The sequence below is a fragment of the Bos javanicus genome, chromosome 7 (genome assembly GCF_032452875.1).
Source record: "Bos javanicus breed banteng chromosome 7, ARS-OSU_banteng_1.0, whole genome shotgun sequence".
Taxonomy (NCBI): Eukaryota; Metazoa; Chordata; class Mammalia; order Artiodactyla; family Bovidae; genus Bos; species Bos javanicus.
This window is the reverse complement of record NC_083874.1, coordinates 8,808,596-8,831,417: the sequence shown is the minus strand read 5'-3', so window position 1 is coordinate 8,831,417 and position 22,822 is coordinate 8,808,596. Positions and strand designations below refer to the sequence as shown.

Sequence of the window (22,822 nt, the reverse complement as noted above, 5' to 3'; positions counted from 1 at the left end):
ATAGCTCACATTTGAAAGAATGCTCTCAGGGCTCTCTTAATGTCTCTGTTCCTCAGACTGTAGATGAAGGGGTTCAGCATGGGTGTGACCACGGTGTAAATCACTGAGGCTGTTGCACTTGAGTGTGGGTTGTGAGGAGCAGCAGAGCTAAGATACACTCCTAAGCATGTACAGTAAAATAAGGAGACGACTGAGAGGTGAGATGCACAGGTGGAGAATGCTTTATACTTCCCCTGAGCTGATGAGATTCTACATATTGAGGAAGCTATCTTGCAGTAAGTGTAAAGGATAGCAGCAAGTGGAACACCACCCAGAAGCCCAGCTGCAAAATTCATCACCAGTTCATTAAGAAAGTTGTTAGAACACGCAAGTTGAATCAACTGCTTGAGTTCACAGAAATAGTGAGGGATTTCCACCTTTCTGCAGAAGGACAGTGTCAATACCATTAAGGTTTCTATCAAGGAATGTAGGACACTAATGATCCAGCTAACCAAAACCAGAATTCCACAGTGTTGTGGGTTCATGATGACTGTGTAGTGAAGGGGGTGGCAGATGGCCACAAAGCGGTCGTAAGCCATCACAGTCAGAAGGAAGTCATCCAACCCTGCAAACAGCATGAAAAAATACATCTGAATCATGCAGCCTTCATAGGTTATAATGTGGCTCTGTGTCTGGGTGTTACACAGCATCTTTGGGGTGATGGTGGAGGTGATACAGATGTCTACAAAGGATAGGTTGGAGAGGAGGAAGTACATGGGGGTGTGAAGGTGGGGGTCTGAGCTGACGGCCAGGATGATGAGCAGGTTTCCAAACACAGTGATCAGGTACATGGAGAGGAAAGCTCCAAATATGAGGGGCTACAGTTCTGGTTCTTCTGAAAATCCCAGAAGAAATTCTGAAACATGTGTTAGGTTCCTTGGTACCATGGGCTGAAGGTAACTATGAGAAAAGGGGAAAATAACATGACTGATTTTTACACAATCAGATATTACTCACATTGTTGAAGGGCTGCCATTTATAATTACCTATCAAAATATTAATTTCAAAAATTTGTTTATGAATTCAGTCCCCTTGGTGGAATTTCTTACATCATCTTTAATTAGCAAGCTTGTTCAACTTTCAGCATTTTCCCTGGCAAGTCAAATATTTCTCATATTTAAGGAGAATTTTTTTCATTTTTTCAGGGCATTTAAATTGTGCGCTGACAATGTTCCAGGTGCTGTCTAGTCAATGAGTATGGGGAGCTTAAAAATAAAAACTCTTACTATCCATCTACAGAGAAATATCCAGAGAATTTAAAAAAAAAAAAAAAAGGTATGTATATCTTCTCAGACCATGACAAATGCTATGAGGAAAATGAAAGCAGGTATAAGAGAATGAGTAAAGAAGGGGTGCTATTTTTATGGATGTTCATGCTAAGGCTTGAAAACTTGAAAAACAAGGTGACATTTCCATCAACATATCAGATGAAATGTGTGCCAGGCAGGGAGAACAGCAGTGCAAAGAGAGGTACTTCTTTAAGATGTGTGGTATGGGAAAGGTAATGGGCAGGGGGGAAAGTGAGGAGAGATGATGTCATAGGGTGCTGAGGAGCAAGGTGGCCTCCCTGCTGCTGCTGAAACATCAAATATCAAGGAGTCCCTTATATACATTATGTATTTTTAGAACCTTAGGAAATTGCTGCAAAGTTGGCTTGTAAGTACTAATGAATCCTTTCTGTCAGTTGAGTTTAGAACTCTGTTATAAAATTCACCTTGGAATATATGTGCTCAGTACTCTTGCTTGGAGGACTTCACACACTTCACAGGGCATGAAAACACACACACACAGTAGAATCTTCTTTCCTATATTGTGTAACTTCCATGTCTTTTTCATCCCTAACGACCCTTATTAAGTTAGATGTTGATATAACTCAAGATGATCATAGAAAATTATCTAGAAATGGCATCCGGAAATTCCAGTTTGTAAATTTTCCAACATTCCGAGATAGCTCTACGGGTAAAGAATCTGCCTGCAATGCAGGGGACACAAGAGACCCAAGTTTGATCCCTGGGTCGGGAAGATCCTTTGGAGAAGGGCATGGCAACCCACTCCAGTATTCTTAACTGGAGAATCCCATGGACAGAAGAGCCTGGTGGGTTATAGTCCATAGGCTTGCAAAGAGTCAGACCCAACTGAAACAACTGAACACAGAACCAATAAACTTGGAGCTCTGTTTTGGTATAGCCAGTTTATTTTTTGTATTAAACTTATGTTGAAAAATGTATTACATAAACTCATGTTTTTGTTCAGTCGATAAGTCATGTATGATTCTTTCCATGGACTGTAGGACATCAGACTTCCCTGTCCTTCACTATCTCCTAGAGTTTTCTTGCATTCATGTCCATTGAGTCTGTGATGCTATATGCTTGTGTGTGTGTGTGTATACACACACATATATATATGATTTTCATTCTCAAATATATGTGTATATATATATATATATATATATATATATATATATATGGAGAGAGAGAGAGAGAGAGAGAGACTTCCTCCTTAGTGGTTCAATGGTTAAGAATCTGGCTGTCAATGCAGGGGTCACAGGTTCAATCCCTTGTCCAGGAAGATTCCACATACTGCCAGATAACTAAGCCCATGCATCACAACTACTGAGCCAGAGTGCCCTAAAGCCCGTGCTCCCCCAAACAGAAACCACCACAATGAGAAGTCTGCACAGTGCATCTAGAAAGTGCCCCTGCTTGCCCAACTAGAGAAAAGCCCACACATCAATGAAGACCCAGCACAGGCAAAAATAAATAAATAAAACTGAAAAATGATGTGTGTATGTATCAAAGGAGAGAGACAGGAACTGGACATAAGAGAAAAGAAAAATCTAATAAACTCAAATGGTCCCTGACAGATTGTGGTAAAGAAAACCTTCTTTGGTTCTGGTGACATTTCTTGTGCTTCTATACTCCCTTGAGAATTAAAAAAAGAAAAAAAAAAAGCAAAATGGCTGTCTGGGCAGGCCTTAAAAATAGCTGTGAAAAGAAGAGAAGTGAAGAGCAAAGGAGAAAAGGAAAGATATAAGCATCTGAATGCAGAGTTCCAAAGAATAGCAAGAACAGATAAGAAAGCCTTCCTCAGCGATCAATGTAAAGAAATAGAGGAAAACAACAGAATGGGAAAGACTAGAGATCTCTTCAAGAAAATTAGAGATACCAAGGGAAAATTTAATGCAAAGATGGGCTCAATAAAGGACAGAAATGGTATGGACATAACAAAAGTAGAAGATATTAAGAAGAGGTGGTGAGAATACACAGAACTGTACAAAATAGATCTTCACGGCCAAGATAATCACGATGGTGTGATCACTCACCTAGAGCCAGACATCCTGGAATGTGAAGTCAAGTGGGCCTTAGGAAAAATCACTACGAACAAAGCTAGTGGAGGTGATGGAATTCCAGTTGAGGTATTTCAAATCCTGAAAGATGATGTTGTGAAAGTGCTACACTAAATATGCCAGCAAATGTGGAAAACTCAGCAGTGGCCACAGGACTGGAAAAGGTCAGTTTTCATTTCAATCCCAAAGAAAGGCAATGCCAAAGAATGCTCCAACTACCACATAATTGCACTCATGTCACACGCTACTAAAGTAAAGCTCAAAAGTCTCCAAGCCAGGCTTCAGCAATACGTGAACCATGAACTTCCAGATGTTCAAGCTGGTTTTAGAAAAGGAAGAGGAACCAGAGATCAAATTGCCAACATTTGCTGGATAAATCGAAAAAGCAAGAGATTTCCAGAAAAGCATCAATTTCTGCTTCATTGACTATGCCAAAGCCTTTGACTGTGTGGATCACAATAAACTGTGGAAAATTCTGAAAGAGATGGGAATAAAAGACCACCTGACCCACCTCTTGAGAAACCTATATAAATGTCAGGAAGCTACAGTTAGAACTGGACATGGAACAACAGACTGGTTCCAAATAGGAAAAGGAGTTCGTCAAGGCTGTATATTGTCACCCTGCTTGTTGAACTTCTTTGCAGAGTACATCATAAGAAACGCTAGGCTGGAAGAAGCACAGGTTGGAATCAAGATTGCCGGGAGAAATATCAATAAATCAGATAGGCAGATGACACCACCCTTATGGCAGAAAGTGAAGAGGAACTAAAAAGCCTCTTGATGAAAGTGAAAGAAGAGAGAGAAAAGTTGGCTTAAAGCTCAACATTCAGAAAACGAATATCATGGCATCTGCTCCCATCACTTCATGGCAAATAGATGGGGCAACAGTGGAAACAGTGGCTGAATTTATTTTTCTGGGCTCCAAAATCACTACAGATGGTGATTGCAGCCATGAAATTAAAAAACGCTTACTCTTTGGAAGGAAATTATGACCAGCCTACACAGCATATTCAGAAGCAGAGACTTACTTTGCCAACCAAGGTCCATCTAGTCAAAGCTATTGTTTTTCCAGTGGTCATGTATGGATGTGAGAGTTGGACTGTGAAGAAATATGAGCGCTGAAAAATTAATGCTTTTGAACTGTGGTATTGGAGAAGACTCTTGAGAGTCCCTTGGACTGCAAGGAGATCCATCCTAAAGGAGATCAGTCCTGGGTGTTCATTGGAAGGACTGATGTTGAAGCTGAAACTCCAGTACTTTGGCCACCTGATGCGAAGAGCTGATTCATTTGAAAAGACCCTGGTTCTGGGAAAGATTGAGGGCAGGAGGAGAATGGGACGACAGAGGATGAGATGGTTGGATGGCATCATCCACTCAATGGACATGGGTTTGGGTGGACTCCGAGAGTTGGTGATAGAAAGGGAGGCCTGGTATGCTGTGGTTCATGGGCTTGCAAAGTCAGACATGACTGAGCAACTGAACTGAATACTCCCTTGATGCACATGAAAAATGATAAAAAAAAAAAAAAAAAGAATACACTTACCCAAAAGATAAAGTAGTCATGTCTATGCTATAAAACGTTTGCAGATTATACCACTCAAGATAAAAATGAGTAAAGGCAAAAAAACAACGCTTGTAAAAGGATGTATATAAAGTACAATACATAATGTAAAATGAATGTTGGCCACTTTTAGTGTGGTATCCTGTGCTTAGTGACTTTAGTCATGTTGACTCTTTGCAAACCCATGGACTGTAACCCTCTAGGCTCCTCTGTGCATGGGATTCTCCAGACAGTCTTTTGGACTCTGTGGGAGAGAGACAGGGTGGGATGATTTGGGAGAATGGCATTGAAACATGTATAATATCATATATGAAACAAGTCGCCAGTCCAGGTTCAATGCACGATACTGGATACTTGGGGTTGGTGCACTGGGATGACCCAGAGGGATGGTACAGGGAGGGAGGAGGGAGGAGGGTTCAGGATGGGGAACACATGTGTACCTGTGGCGGATTCATGTTGATATATGGCAAAACCAATACAATATTGTAAAGTTAAAAAAAAAAGAAAAGAAAAGTGAAAAACAACAACAACAAAAAAGAATACTGGAGGGTCTTGCCATTTCCTCCTCCAGGGGATCTTCCTGCCCCAGGGATCTAACCCACAACTCATGTCTCCTGCATTGGCAGGCAGGTTCTTTACCACTAGTGCCACCTGGAAAGCCCATCTTTAAGATGAGGCAGCAAAACCTGTTTTTCCTGTGCCTGTTTTATATTTTTTTGTTTAATTGTTTTTATGTGGTCTGATAGCAGACTAGGCAGTCCTCTTTCTCTCTTTTCGTATGTGGCCCCTTCTCTTTGCTATCCTTGGGTTTTCATCCTTTTTCTGTTAATTCTTGTATGCACACTTTGGTCCTAGTTTGCCCAACCATCAGTGACTTCCAAGGTCCATACACATAAGATATACATGTCATGATGATTCCAACCTTCTGAGTAACATTCTTCATATTAGTTACCTGAGACATTATGTTATTCATACATTTCTTTCATTGTACTCATCTTCTCAATGAACACAGACTCCAAGCAGACAGAGACGTCACCTGTTATGTTCAACTTTGTATTTTAACCATGTGTGAATATATATGTGCTTGTACAAAAATGAATTTAAAAAAATGAAAAGTTGGGGAAAGGAGAATGAAACCAGGTTAAATAGTATGGTTTCAAGACAATTTTAGCAAACAAAATTGAATGGAGCATTCAAAACTAATTGTATAAGAAATATAATAGCAATAACTTATGGGTTTGCCTTGTGGTTCAACTGGTAAAGAATCCACCTGCAATGCGGGAGACCTGGATTTGATTACTGAGTTAGGAAGATCCCTTGGAGAAGGGAACGGCTACCCACTCCAGTATTCTGGCATGGAGAATGCCATAGACTGTATGCATAGTCCATAGGTCGCAAAAAGTCAACATGATTGAGTGACTTTCTGACTCATGATATAAAAATGGATTAATTAAGTTGACAATGACCTAGATATCAAATAACATAAAACATAATCCTCCTAGAATGATCTGGTATATAGCACATTCTCAGTTATTTGTTGGATACATTAGGACTTAGGTTTCTATTTATGGACATTTAATATGTGGTAAGGTTGTATTTCATTTTATTTGGAAGAAGTGAATTGTTGATAAAATTAAACACAAATGTCTATTTATTTTACCGAGTCTGTAGTTTCCTACCCCAAAACATCTTGCAAAAAATTAGAAAGATTATGACCTCAGCGTAAGTGTAACAGACACTTCATAGATAAACATCTTGCAATATACCTATAAAGTTTTTGCATGAGCAAAATCCTGATAAATAAGTCAAGATACTCAGAAGTAAGATGATAGACATTTTTAACTAGAGAGAATTTTTTTAATTTATGACCAAAAGCATGTAGTTAAAGTCAGTTCAAAAACAATCTTTTGTAAAAATTATTTGAAATATTGATATTGATAGAAAAATGGACATATAATATGTGGGTACATAATAATAATACCAGGCAAATCAAAATCATGACCAAGCATAAAAATCTTTGCTTGAACTCAGTATATAGTTTAAGAGAACAACAAAAAATATTTTTCATACCATTGTTCTGGGATAAACTTAAAGGCCTTTCAGATTTTGGGGTAAGAATAATTACCCCCAAATGTGCTAGTAGCAGTAAAGAAGCAGTCTCTGATAAACAATCTGAAGATAGCTATTAATAGTTAAACTAAAAATATTCTTTTTTCACTTTAAATCAATTTTTATTTCAATAATGAGTAAGATTTTTTTCCATTAGGAATTTAAATGCTTTCAGGCTGACAAACATCTTTAACAATTACCATAGTCAAGAATATATCCAAAGTGGACAGTACAAACAAGATGTTAATTTTTGGGAACTACCCTAGCAGTCTGGTAGTTAAGACTTCATGCATAATACAGAAAGAGAAGTTTTAAAATAATCTAAGAATTTATGGCAAAAGAAATATTAACTTGAGTGAGACTAGGTCAAGTAGAGTAGTTTTAAAACAACTGTATGTAACAAAATGGAATGAAAATCTATGCTATATAAAAATGTGAAATAGTAACAATTTAACAAAATCAACATGGATCATTAATATAAAGTTAAGTTGCCAATGACTTGGAAAAAAAGAATGAAACAGACTGACTTTTTAAATGTAGGGGAAAAGCAGTATTTAAGTTATAATTTCACCTTATATGAATAGTTGTGGATTTCAGTGTACCCTGGTGGCTCAGATAGAAAAGAATCTGCCTGCAATTCAGGAGACCTGGGTTCAGTTCCTGGGTCAGGAAGATCTCCTGGAGAAGGGAATGGCAACCCACCCCAGTATTCTTGCCTGGAGAATTCCATGGACAGAGGAGTCCATGGGGTCACAAAGAGTCTGGCATGACTGAATGACTTCACTTTCAAATTTCACAGAAGGTATAGTGAACATTAGTCAAATGATAAACAAGAATGCCTTCCAAATGATGGTTTGATGTGAAGCAACTTTTAAACATAGGTCTAATCAAAAGGAGCAATTAGGCATTTCCCTGGTGGTCCAGTGGTTAAGAATTAGCACTTCCATTGCAGGGGGCACAAGTTCCATCCCTGGTCAGGGAACAAAGATCCCATATGCCATGTAGGGTGGCCAAAAATAAATAAATAAAGGAGCAATTAGAAATAGCAGAGATGTAAATGCATGTTGGAAAAACTGTAATAGGTGATTTATTAGCACAAAGGATACAGAACTTTCAACTTCATTTTTGTCTAAAACAATGATCGGCAAGTGGAGAATATTAAACTGACAGCTCAGTTTCTTTCAGAAAAAAAATTTTTTTAATAAAAACAAATATATAATGATGCATGTACATGGAATCTAGAAAAATGGCACTGAGGAACCTTTTTGTTGGGCGGGAATAGAGACACAGACGTCGGGAAAAGACATATGGACACAGCTAGGGGGGAGAAGGGGGATGAATTTGGAGATTGGGACTGACGCAGGTGCACTGCCATGTGTAAAACAGATAGCTAGTGAGGACCTACTGTGCCACACAGGGAGCTCAGCTCGGTGCTCCATGATGACCTAGATAGATGGGATGGGGGATGGAAGGGAGGCCCAAGAGGGAGGGGATGTATGTATACATACAGCTGATTCACTTCATAGCACTACAAAAACTAACACAACGTGGTAAAACAACTATACGCCAATAAATAAATAAATAGAAGGCAATGGAGAATATACAATATGATTAATTGAGAAATTTGACCACACCAAATTCATATATATTCACAATTCCCCTCAAACACATCTATACATAAATAAAGAACAAAATGACAAACAACCAGTATGAGGGGGTAGTGGTAACCTCCAACTGTTTATTTGAAAGATCATAATTATAAACACAGAGAAGGCAATGGCAACCCACTCCAGTACTCTTGCCTGGAGAATCCCAGGGATGGGGGAGCCTGGTGGGCTGCCATCTATGGGGTTGCACAGAGTCGGACAAGATGAAGCAGCAGCAGCAATTATAAACAAGAATAGAAATTCTCCAGTTCTATTCTACCAAGGAAAGGAGTCACAAAGATAATTTGAGATACAGAAAGTAAATAGTTATCAAATCCACTTACATATTCAAGCATCACAAGTAATGGAATAAATAATTCAAGTTCATTAGCATTCCTCTTTATGCAAATTAATTATTTTCCTTCCTTTGTTTTCCCCATAAAAAATGCTGTGAAATACATGTCTCTTGCAACTGCTGTTGCAAGGATGTGTTTGCAGGCCTTCTTTGGTGTGGACCTTTCTCATCAATAAGGAAATATAGTCAAATATGCCCTATATTGAAAGTTCAAAAAAAATGCCTTCACTTCATTTTATGTCCCTCCAGTTAACACCTTACCTCTTTCTTCCAGTGAATTAGTAACATACTTGGATATACATTCTATTATATTCTGCCTGGAAGCCCTTTATGTCTCTCTTCCCTTTTGTAATTGGGCTTTATTTCCTGTCATTTAATTGTCATCATTGAGCATTGCCTTACTGAGTTCTCTTTTTAGCATCTAAAAAATACTTTGATATTTCAATCAAACAAGCAAACCACCACAATGTTCTTTGGACTCTGGGATAGACTGAAATATTTTTCAAGTGTCCTCAGGCAAATATTCTTGATTTTCATTCTCTATGACCTGTTCCTGCAGTGTCTTTTGGGTTCTTGGACTCACCAGCATGGGAACTCTGAGAGGTAGTTCTCTAGGCAGAAGTCTGAATCCCTTCCTGGATGGTTGATGATGGAGACTGAAGCTCTGTGTGCAGATGAGACAGCAGGAAGGGTTAAACTATCGAAACTTGAGCCAGACTTAGGACTCCAAAAGCAACAACTGTGTCTCATCCACACCCAAGTTGTACAAGCTCAGGGACCACAGCAGAGGAGATATTTACAGCTCTCTCTGTCTGCACATTATGTACATTTCTCTCATTTTACAATGGCCTGTAAGCACATGAATTCCCTATAGAACTTGGTCTGGACAGAAAGAAATTTTTCCTGCTGATTCTCTGTTCTCAAGAGATCAGGTTATAAGCCAGGAGAATTCAGATCTATTGGGCTTCCCTGATGGCTGAGCGAGTAAAGAATCCACCCGCAATTCAGGAGACATAGGAGATATGGGTTCGATTCCTGGTTCAGGGAGACCCCCTAGAGGAGGGCATTGCAACCCACTCTAGTATACTTGCCTGGGAAATCCTATGGACAGAGCCTGATGGGTTACAGTCTAAAAGGTCACAAAGAGTTGGACATGACTGAGCGGCTAAGCACTTCTTAAGACCTATGCCAATAGGACCTTTTATGATTATCTTTCTAAAGAGTTTTTTCAGACCCTTCTTTAAGTCTTTATTTCTCAGACTATAGATGAAGGGGTTCAGCATGGATGTGACCACAGTGTACATCACCGAGGCTGTTGCACTTGAGTGGAAGCTGTGGGTACCAGCAGAGCTGAGGTACACTCCTAAACCTGTACAATAAAATAAGGAGACAACTGAGAGGTGAGACGCACAGGTGGAAAATGCTTTATACTTCCCCTGAGATGATGAGATTCTGCCTATGGAAGAAACTATCCTAGAGTAAGAGTGAAGAATACACGTGAAGGAACCCCCAGCCAGGAACACAGCTCCAGAATACATCACCACATTATTGAGAAAGGTGTCAGAACTGGCAAGTTGGATCATCTGATTGAGTTCACAGAAAAAGTGGGGGATTTCTAAGAAGGTACAGAATGACAGTCTCAACAAACTTAAGCTTTCTAACAAGGAATGCAGGACACTGATGACCCAGGACACCAGCACCAACAGTTCACAGACCTGGGGGTTCATGATGACCGTGTAGTGCAGGGGGTGGCAGATGGCCATGAAGCGATCATAGGCCATCACTGTTAGAAGCAAGATGTCCAGTCCTGCAAAGAGTGTGAAAAAATACATCTGGGTGATGCAGCCTTCATAGGTTATGACTTTTCTCTGTGTCTGGATATTCCACAGCATCTTTGGGATGGTGGTTGAGGTGAAGCAGATGTCTACAAAGGACAGGTTGGAGAGGAAGAAGTACATGGGGGTGTGCAGGTGGGAGTCTGAGCTGACGGCCAGGATGATGAGCAAGTTTCCAAATACAGTGATCAGGTACATGGAGAGGAAAAGACCAAATATGAAGTGTTGCAATTTTAATTCCTCTGAGACTCCCAGAAGAAGAAATTGTGAAACTCCTGTTAGGTTTCTTATTGCCATGTGTTGATGGTGACTATATAAAAATAGGGAAATAGCATGATTTATTTTCACAAAAGAAGCATCATTACTCATGTGGTAGAAATGCTACCATTTATATTTTGCCATCAATAATTGCTTTCAGCATTTTGTTCATGGATTTTGTGCCCTTGAAGGAATCTCCTGTGTCATCTCTAGTTAGCAAAGTTGTCTCATGGTCAGTTTCCCCCAACATGTTATGTATTTTACATAACATGTATTTACTACAATTTTAATGAGAAATTCTTTCATACACTTGAGGAATATAAATTGAACTGTGACAATATTCGAGGTACTATCTATGCAGGGAGTTAGGGTGTTGGAAAACAAAAGCTCATAAAATCTGGTTGTGCAGAGAGAATATAAACAAATAAAAAGTTACATAGAAATTTAAATGTATATATAACATGTCTTATGCTTATGGGTCTCTTAAAAAGAGACTCATAAAATAAAAAGAAAAGAAAGCTGGCATAAAAGCAAGGCTGAAAAGGAAATACTATTTTAGGCCTGTTTAGACAAGAACTGCAAACAAGATGTTATTTGAACAGACTTCAAAGAAGGGTGACTGTCATGAACAGACTTGGGGAAGGGTGTCCTTACAAGGGAGCAACTAGTGCACAGGCCCTGAGGAGAATGCTTGCTTAAGATGACCAAGTTGATAAAAGGAAGCCAATCTGGTGAGAGAAAATGAGCAGGAGGATTAGTGAGGAGAGATATTGTCAGAGAAGGTTGAAAAATTATGTAGCCTCCGTGTTACTGCTGAACCTTCAAATCATGAAGCCCACATGTGTCTTTAGTGCTTTCAGTCAGTTCAGTTCAGTCACTCAGTCATGTCCGACTCTTTGCGACCCGATGAATCGCAGCACACCAGGCCTCCCTGTCCATCACCAATTCCCGGAGTTCACTGAGACTCACGTCCATCGAGTCAGTGATGCCATCCAGCCATCTCATCCTCTGTTGTCCCCTTCTCTTCCTGCCCCCAATCCCTCCCAGCATCAGAGTCTTTTCCAGTGAGTCAACTCTTCGCATGAGGTGGCCAAAGTACTGGAGTTTCAGCTTTAGCATCACTCCTTCCAAAGAAATCCCAGGGCTGATCTCCTTCAGAATGGACTGGTTGGATCTCCTTGCAGTCCAAAGGACTCTCAAGAGTCTTCTCCAACACCACAGTTCAAAAGCATCAATTCTTTGGAGTTCAGCTTTCTTCACAACCCAACTCTCACATCCATACATGACCACTGGAAAAACCATAGCCTTGACTAGACGGACCTTTGTTGGCAAAGTAATGTCTCTGCTTTTCAACATGCTATCTAGGTTGGTCATAAATTTTCTTCAGTGCTTTAGGAAACTCCATATTTTAAAAAGCCTATATGACTTATCTCACTTATCATAATGGCTTCAAGTTCCAACCATGTTGTTGCTAATGGCAAGATTTCATTCTTTTCCTAAGAACTGGTATATAGTTGATCTAAACTCTTTATTAGTTTCAGGTGTACAACATAGTGATTTGATATGTTTATAGATTATACTCCATTTAAAAGTATTACAAAATACTGGTTATACTCTGCCTATTACAGATTTATATCTTGTTTTGTTTTATTTCTTTATTTTTTTTTTAAATTATTTATTTATTTATTTTGGCTGTCCTGGGTCTTCATTGCCATGCAGGCTTTTATGATAAGTGAAATAAGTCAGACAGAGACAAACACACACTTGTGACATCTTGCTTATATGTGGAATCAAAAAAAAAAAAAAAAAACAAAGCCGAAAGCCAAAAGCCAAGCTCATAGACAGAGAGAACAGATTGTGGCTGCCAGAGGCAGGAGCAGGGAGTGGGAGAGGGTAAACTAGATGAAAGGGGTCAAACGTACACACTTCCAGTTATAAGATAAATAAGTCATGGGGCTATAATACACAGTATTGTGACAATAGTTAATAATACTGCATTGCATATTTGAAAGTACACTTGGTGATTTGTATTAAATAGACTCATTTTGGAAACCATTTCACAATATATATAAATATTGAATCATTATGTATAAACCTGAAACTAATATAATATAACATATGTTGATTACATCTCAATAAAAGATACCTTTAAAAAATGCCTATAGGAAACAAAATTTAAGGAAAATCTAGAAATGACTTCTCAAAGAAATGATATACAAAATTACAATTTAATGATATCAAGTGTGTTACTAATTCAATTTTAGATTTGGAAATGAAAGAATATGACAGAAAGTCTTTTTTAATGTGGGGAGGAAGCAGTACCTAAGTTATAATTTCCTCTTCCATGGGGACATATGGACTCAAATTCAGGTATGGAATACAAAGTTGTCTTTGGTTAAATGCAAAGGAGAATGCCTTCCAAATAGTAGTGGCTGAATATGTGCAACTCTCATAGATAGATCTGATCAAAATAGAATAAATTAAACAATAACAGATAAGAGATAGGAAAGGTAGTTGGAAATGCATTAAAATCATGATTTATTAGCACCTAATATACAGAAGAACATTTTCATTTCTATTTAAAGCAAGGGTTTTCCAAGTAAAGAATATTTAAATGACAACTCTATTCCTTCAGTTAAACTTTTTTTTTTTAAGCAATAGAGATGAATTGCAAAAAGTGAAAAGCAATAAGATGAATTGACACTGATTTTACCACACAAAATTTATAAATTCTCACATGTTATATATACATTGTTTTGTATATACAGAAAATAAGTAAAAGGCAAGCAGCAAGCTTGATGAAAAAATTTAATTGTTTGAAAGAATAAAATATAAAACAGTAATAAAACATGCTGGATTCACCTAGAGGGATGGGGTGGGGAGGGAGGTGTGAGGGGGTGTCAGCTGGGGAGACACATGTATACCTATGGTCAATGCATATTAATGCATTGCAAAAGCCATCACAGTGTTATAATGTAACTATCCTCCAATTAAAATAAGTAAATAAATTTTAAAAAAATAAATTAAAAAAGGAAAGGTCCTGATTAGTCATGTCTCTATATTTTCAACAGAGAAAGTGATTGGTTAGCTAATCTACAAATGTATTCACTCTTACAGGAAATAACTACAGATGAAGCTCATTACTACACCATTTTTCACATGATAATGTGTTTTATTTTCTACATTGAGAGGAGAAATGCTGTGAAATATATATCTCATGAACTGCTGTTTCAAGAAAATATGTGGAGGCATTCCTTAATCTGGATACTTCTCATCATAGTCAAATATGCTCCATATTAAAAAAAAATGCAAAAATCCTTGCATCTCTGTACATCCTTCCACAGCTAATACCCTTTGTCTCTACTCCAGTTAATTGCAAACTCCTTAAACTTAGATTCTACTTTTACTGGAAGGACTTTATACCTCCTATTCCCTCTTCTCATTGGGCTTTCATGTTCATCTTTTAATGGTCAACCTTGACCTTGAATTGTTAGTTCAATTTTCACTTCTATTTTTGGAATAAAAAATTAATATATTATTAATCAAGCACACAAACAACCTCAGTGATCTTGCCTCTGGGTTAGCCTGGACTGGCTCTCAGGTGAACTCGGGTGAATGTTCTTGATTGTTATTCCCTTTGACACTCTGCAGTATTTATCTGGTTCTTGACTCACCTGGGCGAGTCTCTGAGAGGAAGGTCTCAACAGAGATGTCCAAATTCCTCTTGAGTGGTTGATGATGGAAATAGGAGCTCTGTTCCCAGACAAGACAGTGAGATGCAGTCAAGCATCAGTCCCCTAAGTCAGTTATGTCTCCAAAAACAACAACTGAGTCCTGTCCAGACCAAGGATGCACAGGCTGAGGGATGCAGCAGAGGAGATATTTACAGCTCCCTGGGTCTACTCATTACCATGTTTCTGTCTTGTTTCCACCACCTCTAATAACTGATTTCCCTGAGGGACACTGGTCTGGACAGATAAAAAATTTTTCCTGCTCATTTTCTATGTTTAGGAGACAATGTTACAAATCAGATGCATTCAACATTTATTACTCTTTACATGAACTGTCGTATCTACCCAGAGGAATAAACCTTAAGTTTCCCAACAACTTATCCCAACCATGAATCCATCTTTATCTAGAATCCAAGATTGGTATTCTGTCTTGATTAGGGCCCTAATCAAGCACCAACTGTAGTGGGTCACAGCCCCTAAAATCCTATCATCATCTTTAAGAAGTGAGTTAACAGTGTCACTTTAATATAAAACCTTGGACAGTACACTGCTTGGATTTATGACAATACTGCCAAAACAGTTACACATTTCATACTTCCAGCACAAGACTGGTTATTTTGTTCCTCATTAGAAAGTGTTTGTTAGTTGTAAGAGGTGTATTTAGATCTTAGCATCTCCTAGAGATTGTATGATTTATTTTTGGAAAACTTCATTCTGTGACGTAGTACTATTATGAACTCGGTTTTCCATTGTAGAAATGGGGTTCATAGGGGTTAGTGATCTCCCAGTTATAATCTGAGTAGAAGTAGTGACAGATTCTATTTACTTGGGCTCCAAAATCACTGTGGATGGTGACTGAGGCCATGAAATTAAAAGATGCTTGCTCCTTGGAAGAAAAGCTGTGACAAATTGAGACAAGCATTTTATTTATTTTTTTAGTTTATTATTATTATTATTATTATTATTATTTTTACTTTACAATATTGTATTTGTTTTGCCATACATCAACATGCATCTGCCACGGGTGTACACGTGTTCCCCATCCTGAACCCCCTCCCACTTCCCTCCCCAGACAAACATTTTAAAAAGCACAGACATCACTTGGTTGACAAAGGTCCATGTTGTCAAAGCTATGGGTTTTCCAGTAGTCATGTAATGATGTGAGAGTTGAACCATAAAGAAAGCATTATGCTTTCAGATTGTGGTGCCGTAGAAGACTCCTGAGAGTTCTTTGGACAACAAGAAGAACAAAGCAGTCAATCTTACAGGAAATCAATCCTGAATATTCACTGGAAGGACTGTTGCTGAAGCTGAAGCTTCAATACCTTGGCCACCTGATGTGAAGAGCTGATTCACTGGGAAAAACCCTGATGCTGGGAAAGATTGAAAGCAAAAGGAGAAGGAAGTTGTAGAGGATGAAATGTTTAGGTAGCACCACCAGCTCAATAGACATGAATCTGAGCAAATTCTGGGATGTAGTGGAGAACAGAGAAACCTGGTGTGCTATATAGTCCATGTCATCACAAAGTCATACACGACTTAGCAAATGAAAACAACAACATCATGATGAAAGCTAACTTGATTTATTGTGGTGATTAGTTTGTGATATACACAAATGATCAAACCATTATGTTGTACACTGGAAACTAACATAAGGTAATATCAGTTGTGTTTCATTTGAAACAACAACATAAGTGCTGGTTTAGTCAAAACATTTGTTCAGATCAAAATCACAAACATTATGGGCCTGGGCAACGCCCCCCAGGCATTCTTAGGCAACAGCATCATATCAGTAGATAGATACTGAAATTGGGTTCATGAGAGAGTTCACATTACCAGGAAGAGCAGTTAAAATAATAATGTAAAGCAGAGTGACAATACCAAAGTGAAACTGTGGTTTCATCTTTCCCCCTACAAAGGCATTGCATAAATGATCTTAGATGCCAAGTATAGTTTTATTCATATCAGTATAACAACTCATGATAGCTCTTTCATGGAAACTAAGGACAATTGTGTGGGACAGTATAAGTCTTTTGAGAAGAAAATATTTTTTAAAAATCTAAGTCTCTCCATGAAATATATGTTAATTTACAAATATATCTGATACAAAGTACAGAAAACTTTGGGAATATATGAAAATGGCCCCAAAGAAAAGCTGTCTGTATCCAGACAGAGCAGAAAGATTAATAAATTGAATTGTTGAAATTGTATACAAAGGTTGAATTCAAAGAAATAGAAATCCCAGGAAATAATTGGAAACAAATTATATTCCACAGTGCTCAAAGAATCACAATTTTGTGTTCTGAAGTTTTGAGTCATGCAATCAAGGACACTTCTTCACCTCCAGAATGATTGGTCCTTTTATACCTGCCATCCCATATAATCTCTTCAGAGCTCCCATTAATGTCTTCATTCCTCAGACTGTGGATGAAGGGATTCAGCATGGGTGTGACCACAGTGTAGTCACTGAGGCTATTGCACTTGAGGGTGAGCTGTATAGCAGCAGAGCTAAGGTACACTCCTAGGACAGAAGAATAAAGCAAGAAGACAACTGAGAGGTGAGAAGCACCGGTGGAAAATGTTTTATTCTTCCCCTGAGCTGATGAGATTCTACATATAGAAGAATAAGAGTAAAGGATACCAGCAAGGGGTCCACAGCCAGCACCCAGTTGAAAAATAAAACACAGCATCTTTAAGAAAAGTGTCAGAACAGACAAGTTTGAACATCTGATTTAGATCACAGAAAAAGTGGGGTATTTCCATGTCTGTACAGAGGACAATCACAACATCATTAAGCTTTATGACAAGGAATTTAGGACACTCGAGATCCAGGACACCAGCATCAGCAGTCCCCAGAGCTGGGGACTCGGGATGATATTGTAGCGCAGGGGGTGACAGATGGTGAAGAAGTGGACATAGGCCACCAAAGCCAGTAGAAATTTGTCCAAAGAGTATGGAAAAATACATCTGGGTGATGTAGCCTTCATAGGTGATACCTTTGCTCTGGGTCTGGATGTTCCACAGCATCTTTGGAATGGTGGTGGAGGTGAAACATATGTCTACAAAGGACAGGTTGGAGAGAAAGAAGCACATGAGTATGTGGAGGTTAGAGTCTGAGCTGACAGCCAGAATGATAAGCAGGTTTCCAAGCACAGTGATCAGGTACATGGAGAGGAAAAGCCCAAATATGACGGGCTGCAGTTCTGGTTCCTTTGATAATCCCAGAAGGAGAAATCCTGAAAATTGAGTATCATTGCCTGGTTTCATGTGTGGTGGTAAAGACTAAAATTTTAAAATACTATGATTAATTTTTATATAAATGGACATCAGTAAAATGTTGAAAATGCTGTAATTACAATTGTTTGTCAAGCAAAAGTAAACATAAGAGAGAGTGGGTGGTTTTGCTATTTTCATTGGAAGTTCAGGAAGACTGAAAAACTAGGGTATATTTGTATATAAACCTTAAGGGAAAAAAGTTGGCAAACAAAGAGTTATCTGGGGAAGTGTGTGCCCTGCAGGGAAAAGAGTCAGTGCAAAGGATCTGAGGAAGGTTCTCATTTCAGACATTCCAGGCTCAATATATTTCCAGTGTGGTGAGCAAAGAGCACAGGGAGAGTGATGACAGATAGTGTCAGAGAGTGGACTCCTTACCACAACTGGAACTTCAGGGCACAAGGAGTCCCTTTGTCAAATTCTTTTCTTTGCTCAACATTAATTTTGATTTCAAGGCAAGGATCCTAGTCACAGGGCTTCTCCTTATCTTCATATGTTGGTTAACATTCTGTTTTCTGTCTTTTACCAGTCACTTTACTGTATATGGGTTCAAGTAGTCAACACTCAGAACTGTGCATCAGCCACAACACACACACAACACAGAGCATATTTTCTCCTGTTAGGGGCACAATATACCCAGGCTCTTCTCATCCCTGAAAGAAAGTGAAAGTGTTAGACACTCAGCTGTGTCCAACTCTTTGTGACCCCATGGGCTGTAACCCACCAGGCTCCTCTGTCCATGGGATTCTCCAGGAAGAATACTGGTATGTGCTGCCACTGCCTTCTCCAATGGATCTTCCCAACCCAGGGATCAAACCCAGGTCTCCTGCATTGCAGGCAAAGTCTTTACTTACTGTCTAAGCCACCAAGGTAGCACCTTCTCATTCCTAACCACCAAAATTAAGAAGAAAAAAAAAAAAAACCTCTAGAAATAAAGCTGTCGATCAAATTATCTTTATCCTAAAGAGTAAAGAAATAACATTCATAGTCCAGTTGGTGAGCCTGCCTGGGACATGTGAACTTGGTGCTTCATTAAAGTGTGACCATTTTCTGTCTTATATTTAAATAAGTATAAAAACCTCAGCTATTTGTAAGGCCTCCTCAGACAACCATTTTGTCTTTTTGCATTTCTTTTCCTTGGGGATGGTTTTGATCACTGTCTCCTGTATAATGTTATGCACCTCAGTCCATAGTTCTTTGGGCACTCTGTCTATCAGATTTAATTCCTTGAGTCTTTGTCACATTCACCACTTTATAATTGTAAGGGACTTGATTTAGGTCTTACCTGAATGGCCTGGTAGGTTTCCCTACTTTCTTCCAGTTGTCTGAATTTGTCAATAAGGAGTTCATGATCTAAGACACAGTCAGCTCCCAAAGTTGTTTTGCTGATTATATAGAGCTTCTTCATCTTCAGTTGCAAAGAATGTAATCAATCTGATTTCAGTATTGACCATCTGGTGATGTCCATGTGTAGAGTAATCTCTTGTGTTGTTGGAAGAGGGTGTTGCTGTGACCAGTGAATTCTCTTGGCAAAACTCGGTTATCCTTTGCTCTGCTTCATTTTGTACTCCAGGGTCAAACTTATCTGTTACTCCAGGTATCTCTTGATTATCTACTTTTGCATTCCAGTTCCCTATGATGAGAAGGACATCTTTTTTTGATGTTATTTCTAGAAAGTCTTGAGTGTCTTCATAGAATCATTCAACTTCAGTTTCTTCGGCATTAGTGGGTGGGGCTTAGACTTGGGTTACTCTGATACTGAATGGTTTGCCTTGAAAATGAACAGAGATCATTGTGCTGTTTTGAGATTGTACCCAAATACTGCATTTCAGACTCTTTGTTCACTATAAGGGCTACTCCATTGCTTTTAAAGGATTCTTGCCCACTGTCCGTTCAGTCGCTCAGTTGTGTACTATTCTTTGGGACCACATGGACTGCAGTATGCCAAGCTTCCCTGTCCATCACCAACTCCCAGAGCTTACTCAAACTCATGTCCATTGAGTGAGTGATGCCATCCAACCATCTCATCCTCTGTAGTCCCCTTTTCCTCTTGCCTTCAATCTTTCCCACCATCAGGGTCTTTTCCAATAGTCAGTTCTTCTCATCAGGCGGCCAAAGAATTGGAGTTTCAGCTTCAGCATCAGTCCTTCCAATGATTATTCTGGATTGATTTCCTTTAGGATGGACTGGTTGAATCTCATTGCAGTCCAAGAACTCTCAAGAGTCTTCTCTAACACCATAGTTCAAAAGTATCAATTCTTCAGAGCCCAGCTTTCTGTGTAGTCCAACTCACAACCATACATGACTACTGGAAAAACCATAGCTTTGACTAGATGGACCTTTGTCGGCAAAGTAATGTCTCTGCTTTTTAATATTCTGCCTAGGATTATCATAATTTTCTTCCAAGGAGCAAGTATCTTTTAATTTCATGGATGCAGTCACCATCTTCAGTGATTTTGGAGCCCCTCAAAATAAAGTTTCTCACTGATTCCATTGTTTCCCCATCTGTTTGCCACAGTAGTAGATATAATGGTCATCTGAATTAAATTCACCCATTCCCATTCATATTAGCTCACTGATCCCTAAAATGTTGATGTTCACTCTTGTCATCTCCTGTTTAATCACTTCCAATTTACTTTGATTCATGGACCTAACATTACAGGTTCATATGCAATATTGCACTAGGAATAAGTGTGGGTGGCTGTGATGGCACATAAGCATGGCTGAGAGGAGCTACCCCACATCAGAGGTCAGGGGAGGCAGCCGAGAGGAGCTACCCCATGTCCGAGGTCAGGGGCAGCGGCCAAGAGGAGCTACCCCACGCCCAAGGTGAGGGGCGATGGCTGAGAGGAGCAACCCCATGTCCACGAGCGGTGGCTCCATGGGCTCAGGAGGGCCTAGAGGAGCTACTCCACGTTCAAGGTCAGGAGGGGCGGAGGTGAGGAGATATCCCTCGTTCAAGGTAAGGAGCAGCAGCTGCACTTTGCTGGAACAGCCAAGAAGAGATACCCCACGTCCAAGGTAAGAGAAACCAAAATAAGACGGTAGGTGTTGCAAGAGGACATCGTTACAGACACAATGAAACCATAATCACAGAAAACTAGTCAATCTAATCACACTAGGACCACAGCCTTGTCGAACTCAATGAAACTAAGGGATGCCATGTGGGGCCACCTAAGACGGGTGGGTCATGGTCGAGAGGTCTGACAGAATGTGGTCCACTGGAGAAGGGAATGGCAAACCACTTCAGTATTCTTGCCTTGAGAGCCCCATGAACAGTATGAAAAGGCAAAATGATATACTGAAAGAGGAACTCCCTAGGTGAGTAGGTGCCCAATATGATACTGGAGATCAGTGGAAAAATAACTCCAGAAAGAATGAAGGGATGGAGCCAAAGCAAAAACAATACCCAGCTGTGGATGTGACTGGTGATAGAAGCAAGGTCTGATGCTGTAAAGAGCAATATTGCATAGGAACCTGGAATGTTAGGTCCATGAATCAAGGCAAATTGGAAGGGGTCAAACAGGAGATGGCAAGAGTGAACGTCAACATTCTAGGAATCAGTGAACTAAAATAGACTGGAATGGGTGAATTAAACTCAGATGACCATTATATCTACCACTGCAGGCAGGAATCTCTCAGAAGAAATGGAGTAGCCATCATGGTTAACAAAAGAGTCCAAAATGCAGTACTTGGATGCAATCTCAAAAATGACAGAATGATCTCTGTTCTTTCCAAGGCAAACCATTCAGTATGACAGTAATCCAAGGCTATGCCCCAACCAGTAACGCTGAAGAAGCTGAAGTTGAACTGTTCTATGAAGACCTACAAGACCTTTTAGAAATAACACCCCAAAAAGATGTCTTCATTATAGGGGACTGGAATGCAAAAGTAGGAAGTCAAGAAACACCTGGAGTAACAGGCAAATTTGGCCCTGGAATATGGAATGAAGCAGGGCAAAGGCTAATACAGTTTTGCCAAGAGAACACACTGGTCATAGCAAACACCCTCTTCCAACAACACAAGAGAAGAAGATGTCCATCTACACATGGATATCACCAGATGGTCAATACGGAAATCAGACTGATTGTACTCTTTGCAACCAAAGATGGAGAAGCTCTATACAGTCAGTGAAAACAAGACCGGGAGCTGACTGTGGCTCAGATCATGAGCTCCTTATTGCCAAATTCAGACTTAAATTGAGGAAAGTAGGGAAAACCATTAGACCTTTCAGGTATGATCTAAATCAAATTCCTTATGATTATACAGTGGAAGTGAGAAATAGATTTAAGGGACTAGATCTGATAGATACAGTGCTGATGAACTATGGATGGAGGTTCAAGACATTGACCAGGAGACAGGGATCAAGACTGTCCCCATGGAAAAGAAATGCAACAAAGCAAAATGGCTGTCTGGGGAGGCTTTAAAAATAGCTGTGAAAAGAAGAAAAGCGAAAAGCAAAGAAGAAAAGGAAAGATATAAGCATCTGAATGCAGAGTTCCAAAGAATAGCAAGAAGAGATAAGAAAGCCTTCTTCAGTGATCAATGCAAACAAATAGAGGAAAACAAAAGAATGGGAAAGACTAGAGATCTCTTCCAGAAAATTAGAGATACCAAGGGAACATTTCTTGCAAAGATGGGCTCAATAAAGGATAGAAATGGTATGGAC

The 22,822-nt window shown here is 39.3% G+C and overlaps 3 protein-coding genes across 3 annotated transcripts; all 3 read right to left on the bottom strand.

The window, feature by feature from the left end:
- Window positions 1–5: 5 nt before the first annotated feature.
- On the bottom strand, window positions 6–9,344 carry LOC133251812 (olfactory receptor-like protein OLF4). Its single transcript, XM_061424598.1, has 2 exons — window positions 9,318–9,344; window positions 6–857 (listed from the first exon to the last, which is right to left on the bottom strand). Exons 1-2 carry the CDS (start codon window positions 9,342–9,344, stop codon window positions 6–8), a joined length of 879 nt encoding a protein of 292 aa, XP_061280582.1.
- A 323-nt stretch (window positions 9,345–9,667) lies between these two features.
- Window positions 9,668–11,089, bottom strand: LOC133251810 (olfactory receptor 7A17-like). The gene is made up of 3 exons (XM_061424597.1): window positions 10,735–11,089; window positions 10,255–10,449; window positions 9,668–9,720 (listed from the first exon to the last, which is right to left on the bottom strand). The coding sequence occupies exons 1-3, from the start codon at window positions 11,087–11,089 to the stop codon at window positions 9,668–9,670; spliced, it is 603 nt and encodes a 200-aa protein (XP_061280581.1).
- Window positions 11,090–17,195: 6,106 nt separating this feature from the next.
- Window positions 17,196–18,147, bottom strand: LOC133251809 (olfactory receptor 7A5-like). Its single transcript, XM_061424596.1, has 2 exons — window positions 17,546–18,147; window positions 17,196–17,490 (listed from the first exon to the last, which is right to left on the bottom strand). Exons 1-2 carry the CDS (start codon window positions 18,145–18,147, stop codon window positions 17,196–17,198), a joined length of 897 nt encoding a protein of 298 aa, XP_061280580.1.
- Between the last annotated feature and the right edge of the window lie 4,675 nt (window positions 18,148–22,822).

Excerpts from the sequence above, each read along its gene's own strand:
- LOC133251812 (XM_061424598.1), bottom strand. The coding sequence starts at position 9,344 with ATGTTACTAATTCACTGGAAGAAAGAG. Across the intron at positions 858-9,317 it reads TAATTCACTGGAAGAAAGAG|CCCCTCATATTTGGAGCTTT; the intron begins GTAAGGTGTTAA and ends CCAGAACTGTAG.
- LOC133251810 (XM_061424597.1), bottom strand. The coding sequence starts at position 11,089 with ATGTACCTGATCACTGTATTTGGAAACTTGCTCATCATCCTGGCCGTC. Across the intron at positions 10,450-10,734 it reads GCTGGTGTCCTGGGTCATCA|TTGTCTCCTTATTTTATTGT; the intron begins GTGTCCTGCATT and ends CTCACCTCTCAG. Across the intron at positions 9,721-10,254 it reads TAGAAAGATAATCATAAAAG|AGCTTCAGTCTCCATCATCA; the intron begins GTCCTATTGGCA and ends ATCTGCACACAG.
- LOC133251809 (XM_061424596.1), bottom strand. The coding sequence starts at position 18,147 with ATGAAACCAGGCAATGATACTCAATTTTCAGGATTTCTCCTTCTGGGA. Across the intron at positions 17,491-17,545 it reads GTGTTTTATTTTTCAACTGG|AATCTCATCAGCTCAGGGGA; the intron begins GTGCTGGCTGTG and ends TTCTATATGTAG.